The sequence below is a fragment of the Populus euphratica genome, unplaced genomic scaffold (assembly GCF_000495115.2).
Source record: "Populus euphratica unplaced genomic scaffold, PopEup_1.0 scaffold748.1, whole genome shotgun sequence".
Taxonomy (NCBI): domain Eukaryota; kingdom Viridiplantae; phylum Streptophyta; class Magnoliopsida; order Malpighiales; family Salicaceae; genus Populus; species Populus euphratica.
The window spans coordinates 84,745-92,549 of record NW_011500616.1 but is presented as its reverse complement, the minus strand read 5'-3'; the positions used below and the strand labels follow the sequence as shown (position 1 = coordinate 92,549).

The following is a 7,805-nucleotide window of genomic DNA, read 5'->3' as shown; positions in this document are numbered from 1 at the left end:
TTGATGACCCGTAATACTTCAATAGTTGGATGCTAGTAATTGATTCTAAGCACTCAAACTTCAAAGGGCGTGGCAATATTAAACCAATGGGTACAGGATCAGACGACTCATTTTAATGATAAATATAAACAACTTACTATTGATTATAAAAAATTACCTAGCCTAGTTTTAAATTAAATCATGTGAAAGTTGTCTTGAGGTAACTCAATTGACTTGATTAATCAAAAAACAATCTAGAAAACTAGTAAAAATATGGTTTGACTTTTAAAAATTTCAAGATAATATCTCTTTATTTTTTTAATATTAAGATAATAACATATTAAATCAACTCAAGCTTTGTGACTTAATTTGTCAAACCCACAACTCGGATCATGGATTCCATTGAGTTTCAAAACTTTGTTTTCTTAAACTATTTTTTACTTAATGATATGATAACAAAAATATAAACTCACAAAATTATGAACTAACCAAATACTAAAATGTTTATTTGAGTATAAAATAACCTCATAGAAAGCAAATCAAAATAAATTATGAATACTAATTCAAAATGTATAAAATGTTGAAGGATATAATTGATTAAAAAAGTAAAAAGAATTCAATTGAAAGAAAAAAATGGAAGATGAAATTTAAAAAATAAAACTATTTGTCATTGGTATTAAACCTAATCTTATGGGCCAATCTCCTTTCTTCTTATTTGGTCAATATTTAAAATTAACCTATACGGGGTTGATTCTAGGTGACCCAATTGATATCACGGGTTTAAAGGTAAGCTGGATAACTGATAAAAGAATATCTTTGCTTAAAAAATATTAGGTGACCCAAGATGATATTTTTTAACATTAAAACAATGACATATTAGATTAACTTGGGGCTTGCAGCTTAACTCACAAAAATAGATATTTTTAAAAATTAAGTATTAACTAAATGTTGAGATGTTTGTTAAGATTATGATAACATCTTAGAAAACAAATAAATATAAATTATATGAATTTAAAATAAAAAAATATTAAAGGATAAAAAAATAGAAAGTAAAATAAAATTTTTTTAAAAAACTTTGATAAAAAACTTTAATTATTCATTATTCACTTTCATATATGAATAGTAAAGCATTATATATATATATATACACACTTTAAGATGTGGTGGTGATTGTAGTTGTTTTTTATATTTTTTATGCTAAAATATATTAAAATAATATTTTTTTATTTTAAAAAATTATTTTTAAGATCAACATTAAAACGATCCAAAACATACAAAAAAAATTTTAAAAAATAAATTTTTTTAACTATGCCATATATATATATATATATATATATATATATATATAGAGAGAGAGAGAGAGAGAGAGAGAGAGAGAGAGAGAGAGAGAGAGAGAGAGAGAGAGAGAGAGAGAGTTGTGTCTATATTAAGATTTTTTTCTATGATTACATCTTAAATAAATCATCCACATTTTAAATATACTTTTTTTTTTATTATTATCTCCCGTTAGATTTGAAGATCTTACAGCTTAATGTGCATTTAAGTTTGCATAATCTAAGTAGAAGCAATCGGACCGTCATTAACTGGAGTTTTCTGGGCCCAGCTCTCCTAAAAATCTAGTAGCCTTCTCGCTGCAACCAGCTTTGTTATCGTAACTATACGACAGACGAGACCAATGATTTGACTATAAGGAGAAAGAGAACAAATCAATTCTTCGACAATTTACTCTCCCTTAACTTTTGGTTACAATTTGATTGCTGCCTTCCTCGAATGAAGAGTACTTGGACACTCGGAATATTCTTCTCATTATATCTACGGTAACTCATTCTAGTAGCAGCTCGTTTATGTGAACGAGATAATAATAAAAATTAATTCCCGCTGATTAGAGTAAGAAAGTGAGATAGACTTGCACCATGTAGAAAACCGTCGAAGAACGACTAGCACCGAATTGCAAGTGGAATTAGGTATGGACTACGTTTACTCAGAATACTCCTATATAGTAACCTGCATGGATAACAACATAATGTTCGTGGAAAAATTAAAAAATATTCATCAAATATCCTTAGGCAGCATCGGAGACCTACGCGTTTTTCAGAAAGTCATGAAAATTGACTTCGTTAAATACAAGATTGTCTGCATACCAGATAAATATCACTAACAGTCATGGTGTAATATGAATCCAGTCATAAACCACTTAATTTCCAATCCCCTATAAATAAAGCGAACCCATTTACACAATTTCCTCAAACTAGCTACTTATAGTTCTCCTTTGTCCGAAAAATAATGGCTTCTAAGCTCATCTCTCTACTAGTAATAGCTGCTGTTCTTCCTTTTTTTTCCTCTCCATCTTTAGCAAATGTCTCTCCAAGAAGTCCTGTCAGCCCTGGAACCCTTTGCAACGACACCCCAGACCCTTCCTATTGCAAATCTGTTCTCCCTAAGCAGTCTACCAATGTCTATGACTCTGCCCGCCTTTGCGTCCGCAAGTCTCTATCACAATCCCGTAAATTTTTGAACCTAGTTGATAAATATCTCTTACGCCGCTCCAGTTTGTCTATTACTGCAACTCGGGCTCTTGAGGATTGCCGGTTTCTAGCTAATTTAAACATAGAGTTTTTGTTGAACTCCTTTCAAACTGTCAATGCTAGTAGTAAAACTTTGCCCGCTTTGCGAGCTGATGATGTGCAAACTTTGCTAAGTGCCATTCTAACAAATCAGGAAACCTGTTTAGATGGCCTGCAGGCCACATCTTCTGCCTGGAGTGTAAGGAACGGTCTCTCAGTCCCTTTATCTGATGACGCAAAACTTTATAGTGTTTCTCTAGCTTTTTTCACCAAAGGTTGGGTTCCTAAAATGAAGAAAAGGATCGCATGGCAGCCTAAAAGCAAGCAGCTTGCATTCAGACATGGACGATTGCCGTTCAAAATGTCTGCCAGGAACCAAGCAATTTACGAATCAGTCAGTAGGAGAAAGCTTCTCCAGGCAGAGAATAACGATGTAAAGGTTAGTGATATAGTGACGGTGCGTCAGGACGGACAAGGGAATTTCACAACAATCAATGATGCTATTGCAGCAGCTCCAAATAATACAAACGGCAGAAATGGCTACTTCATGATTTATGTCACCGCTGGCATTTATGAAGAGTATGTGTCCATTGCAAAGAACAAGAAATATTTGATGATGGTAGGAGATGGCATAAATCAGACTGTGATTACTGGGAATCGTAGTGTTGTTGATGGGTGGACTACTTTCAATTCTGCAACATTTGGTAAGAGCTTGATATATACATTTGACGTGGTCTTATAATAGACTAGCAAATTTTATAATATTTATTTACCAAACAATTATATGGACTTAATTCTAGCTAATTAATCAGATTTGTGATCCATGTTGCAGCTGTAGTGGGACACAACTTTGTTGCAGTGAACATAACATTCCGGAACACGGCTGGGGCAGTCAAGCATCAGGCTGTAGCTCTTCGAAGTGGAGCTGATTTGTCCGCGTTTTATAGTTGCAGTTTTGAAGGGTACCAGGATACCTTATACACCCATTCTCTGAGACAATTCTACAGGGATTGTGATATCTATGGTACTGTTGATTTTATATTTGGCAATGCTGCTGTTGTTTTCCAGAACTGCAACTTGTATCCGCGGCTACCTATGAGTGGCCAATTCAATGCCATCACTGCCCAAGGTAGAAAAGACCCGAACCAAAACACAGGCACTTCTATACACAATTGTAATATTACAGCTGCTGAAGATTTGGCTTCAAGCAATAGGACGGTCCAAACATATCTTGGGAGGCCATGGAAGGAATATTCAAGAACTGTTTACATGCAAAGTTTCATGGATACATCGATAAATCCTTCTGGTTGGCAAATATGGAATGGAGATTTCGCACTCAATACATCATATTATGCAGAGTATAATAACACTGGACCGGGATCTGATACTACAAACAGGGTAACATGGCCAGGTTTCCACGTTATTAACGCCACTGATGCTGCTAATTTCACTGTTTCTGGCTTCTTGCTGGGGAATGATTGGCTACCTCAAACAGCAGTTCCTTTCTCTAGCGGTCTGATATGAGCGGCTTCTATGACAAATTGTTACTAGTTCTTTTTTCTATTCTTTTTTCTTGTCTTTTTCTTGTAGGATATTTAAAGGTTGTAATTGTTTGGTTTAAATTGTATTCAATTTTATAAGCACTTAAACTTGCGTTGGAACAAGAATAAAATCCTATTATACATATTAAACATATAATAGAATATTCAAAATGAATCAACCAACATGCTAGCATATATCATAACAAGTACTAAAAAAATTATTATACTTAAATAAAATTAATGCAGATATAAAATGCTTGTTGAACATATTTGAACCAAGAAATGAAAATGTTGTTGTCAATAATTAAACCTTTTATTTTTAAGACTAAAATTGTCACTTAGTGCAAATGATTTTCTTGCAATTAATCTTTCAAGATTTCAATAACTTAACTTTTAAAAGATCTTAATCACAAAAAAAAAATAATGATAATAATTTTAAAAGATCCACTTTCTTTAAAAGTCTACAAATCAAATAAATAATTCAACTTAATATCTCTCTACATATCAAATTTAAACTCTAGAATAAAGAGAGAAAAGGGCAAAAGAGGAAGCAAAACTAGAGGCAATAAAAGCTAAAAAAATATAATGAAAAAGGCAAAAAAGCTACTGCAAGTTATGCAAACCCCCTTCAACCTTTTTTATATTGATTTTTAAAACCAAAATTAAAGCAAAGTTCTTGCTATTTTACCTTAATTATCCACCATAAAAGATAAAATGTTAGTTTTTGCCTTAAAAACTACATCATTTCACATAAAAAAAATAAAATTATTTAAACTTTTCAATTAGCCAAACAAAAATAGGTGGCAAAAACAATTATGGATTAAAAAAAATAAAGAGAGAAAAGGGCAAAAGAGGAAGCAAAACTAGAGGCAATAAAAGCTAAAAAAATATAATGAAAAAGGCAAAAAAGCTACTGCAAGTTATGCAAACCCCCTTCAACCTTTTTTATATTGATTTTTAAAACCAAAATTAAAGCAAAGTTCTTGCTATTTTACCTTAATTATCCACCATAAAAGATAAAATGTTAGTTTTTGCCTTAAAAACTACATGATTTCACATAAAAAAAAAATTATTTAAACTTTTTAATTAGCCAAACAAAAATGGGTGGCAAAAACAATTATGGATTAAAAAATTATTTTACTTCAAACTCAAACTCAACCGTAAGATCATGTCCAAATCTTGGCTCAAGACTTAAGACTTGAGATGTTGGAATTGTCTTGTGCCAAGCGGGGCCAGTAAGCATGTAAGGTTTAAGATTAAAGCACCCTTCACTGAAGGCCTATCCCCTTTAAATGCTTTGGTGCCATACATGCTCATTTTCATTTTTTTTAAACTTCCTATTATATCAGCTACCAAAAAAAAAAAATCCTCTTTTTACGTGGAATAAAAAGTTTTATGAGAATTTTTTTATATATAATTTATTTTAATTATATTAATGTTTTATATTAAAACACTTATATTGGGGAATAATTTCTAATATAATTTTAACTCTAAAAGTGAGTAAACTTCATTTTTAATTTGATGTTGAATGTGTCTCTTAACTATGTTAAAATTTTTTTTTAACAATTTTCCACATGAATGTTCTTAATGAAATACTATTAAAGTTACTCAACTAATTAATAACACAATATCTTGAACTATTTGACTTATTATGTAAATTCACATATTAGTATTCATAGAGTTTTTTATCTTGATATTTTTTACGGTTTGCATGATTATTTTTTTCCCTCAAAACAATTTTTAAATACATAAATGTTTTAGAGAATTCATATTTTTTAAAATTCTCAAGGAAGTAACCATGTTTTTTTCACTCATATTGGTTATCTTTTATTAGGAATATTCTATTAAACTCCATTCAATATATCTAAATATGAATATATCTAAGAGCACTAAAGGAACACATTTTTTCATCATATTAATAAGCAAAAAAATATATATTTTTTAAGAATGTCATATGACTTAATTTTTTATTTGAATCTAGATCTTAGGATCTTTATTCACCAAGGTAGGATTACTATCATTACACTCCGTATTTGATAGCTTTAAGCTCATTTTCTTCAATGAATTATACTCAAGCTCTCTCTTCAAACCTTTAATTAGCGAATTTGTAATATATATCTATGACTTTACATAGTTAATAAAAATTATCTTATTAGATAGCAAATGTTTAAAAATATTATGCCTAAATGTTTATGTCTAGAGTTACCTATATACTTGCTACTGTATGCCTTTATATTGCTAACTAAGTGTTGCAATTGACACAAATTATTTTTAGCACTAGTAATAACTAATATGGAATATCCTTTAAAAATTTTCAAAACCACTTCCTTTCTAGCTTTATTAAGATTAAGAAACTTTGTTTTCATCGTGGGTTTTGTGATGCAAATTTTCTTAGAGCATTTTATGACACAAGTGTTCCACCGAGTGTGAAGATATATTAACTAGTGGCTTTTAGATCCTAAGTATTGGATATTCAATTCGCATCACTATACCCTTCAAATATTATTAGGTATTCAATGTTTGAGTACATCTTATATTATGAGTATGCATTATTATGGTTCATAACATATATCAAACTCCAAATTATTCAAGAATATTATATTTGATTTATTACTATATTTTTAGTTTTGAATAGATGTGCACCTATATCCATTGGTGTATTAATATTGCTTTTTTCACCTTTAAAAAATTTGCCAAAAATTTTCTCAATATAATGAGATTAGAACAATACTAAACAATTAGATATCCTAGTAATTGTTATTCCTAAAGAAAAAGAAAAATACAAATATAAAAAATATACAATGAAATATGCATGCAAAAGGCCTAAACCCCCCCTCCCCCAAATATGTTGATGACAGACCAAAAATCCAAGTAAAAGTTGATAAACCAAAATTTTCAAGATTGACAAAATTAGCAACCAAAATTTTGATTAACAAAAGAGCCCATTAGTGAAAATGCTTTTTTTTTTTTTAGGTTTTTAAATACTTAATTAGAGCCCATTAATGAAAATGCTTTTTTTTTAGGTTTTTAAAGACTTAATTAGATTTTTGACAGGTTTAATTAAATTTATTAAGGACTTAATCACAAGAAAAATCAGTTTTTGGAGTCAATTTAGATGTTAATTGAAGTAAATTAAAGTTTCGAGACTAAAATTGGACTTCAGAAGTTTAATTAATCAAATCAGGAGCTTAATTGCATAAAATTCAAAGTCTAGTAAGTAGTTAAGGACTTAATTGAATAATTCATGAACCAAAGACCAACTTGCAAATGCATGTGACTTTGGAGACTGAAATCAAGAGTCAAATAAAAAAAAATTAAAAGTTTGATGTTCATCTAAGATCCAATCAAACAAATTAAAAACCATGAACCAACTTGTAAAAGGCACTCAAATTTGAGGCTAGCAATTGAATCTAAGATGGATGCAATTGCATGGAATTAGGAGTTTAGGGTGAAATTATAGGTATAATTAAACAAAATTGATTGAAAAGTGCTAGATCCTAAGTATATATAAAAAAACCTAATTTGTATGGTTTAGCTAAAATGTCACCATTTAAGATACTCTGCATCTTCTTTTTTATTTTTTGGCTAATTAGGTAGACACTTTCAAATGAGTGAACATGGTATTTTTGGCCACTTTAAAGGCTGCAACCACCATAATTCAACTAAGAAACATCTTTGCTACAATCCCATGTCCTTGAAATCAAATGTTTACACCCCATAT

At 30.2% G+C, this 7,805-nt stretch overlaps 1 protein-coding gene across 1 annotated transcript; it reads left to right on the top strand.

The window, feature by feature from the left end:
• The first annotated feature begins 2,170 nt into the window (after window positions 1–2,170).
• Window positions 2,171–4,199, top strand: LOC105115699 (probable pectinesterase/pectinesterase inhibitor 7). The gene is made up of 2 exons (XM_011012660.1): window positions 2,171–3,247; window positions 3,376–4,199. The coding sequence occupies exons 1-2, from the start codon at window positions 2,263–2,265 to the stop codon at window positions 4,065–4,067; spliced, it is 1,677 nt and encodes a 558-aa protein (XP_011010962.1). The 5' UTR covers window positions 2,171–2,262; the 3' UTR covers window positions 4,068–4,199.
• The last annotated feature ends 3,606 nt before the right edge of the window (window positions 4,200–7,805 follow it).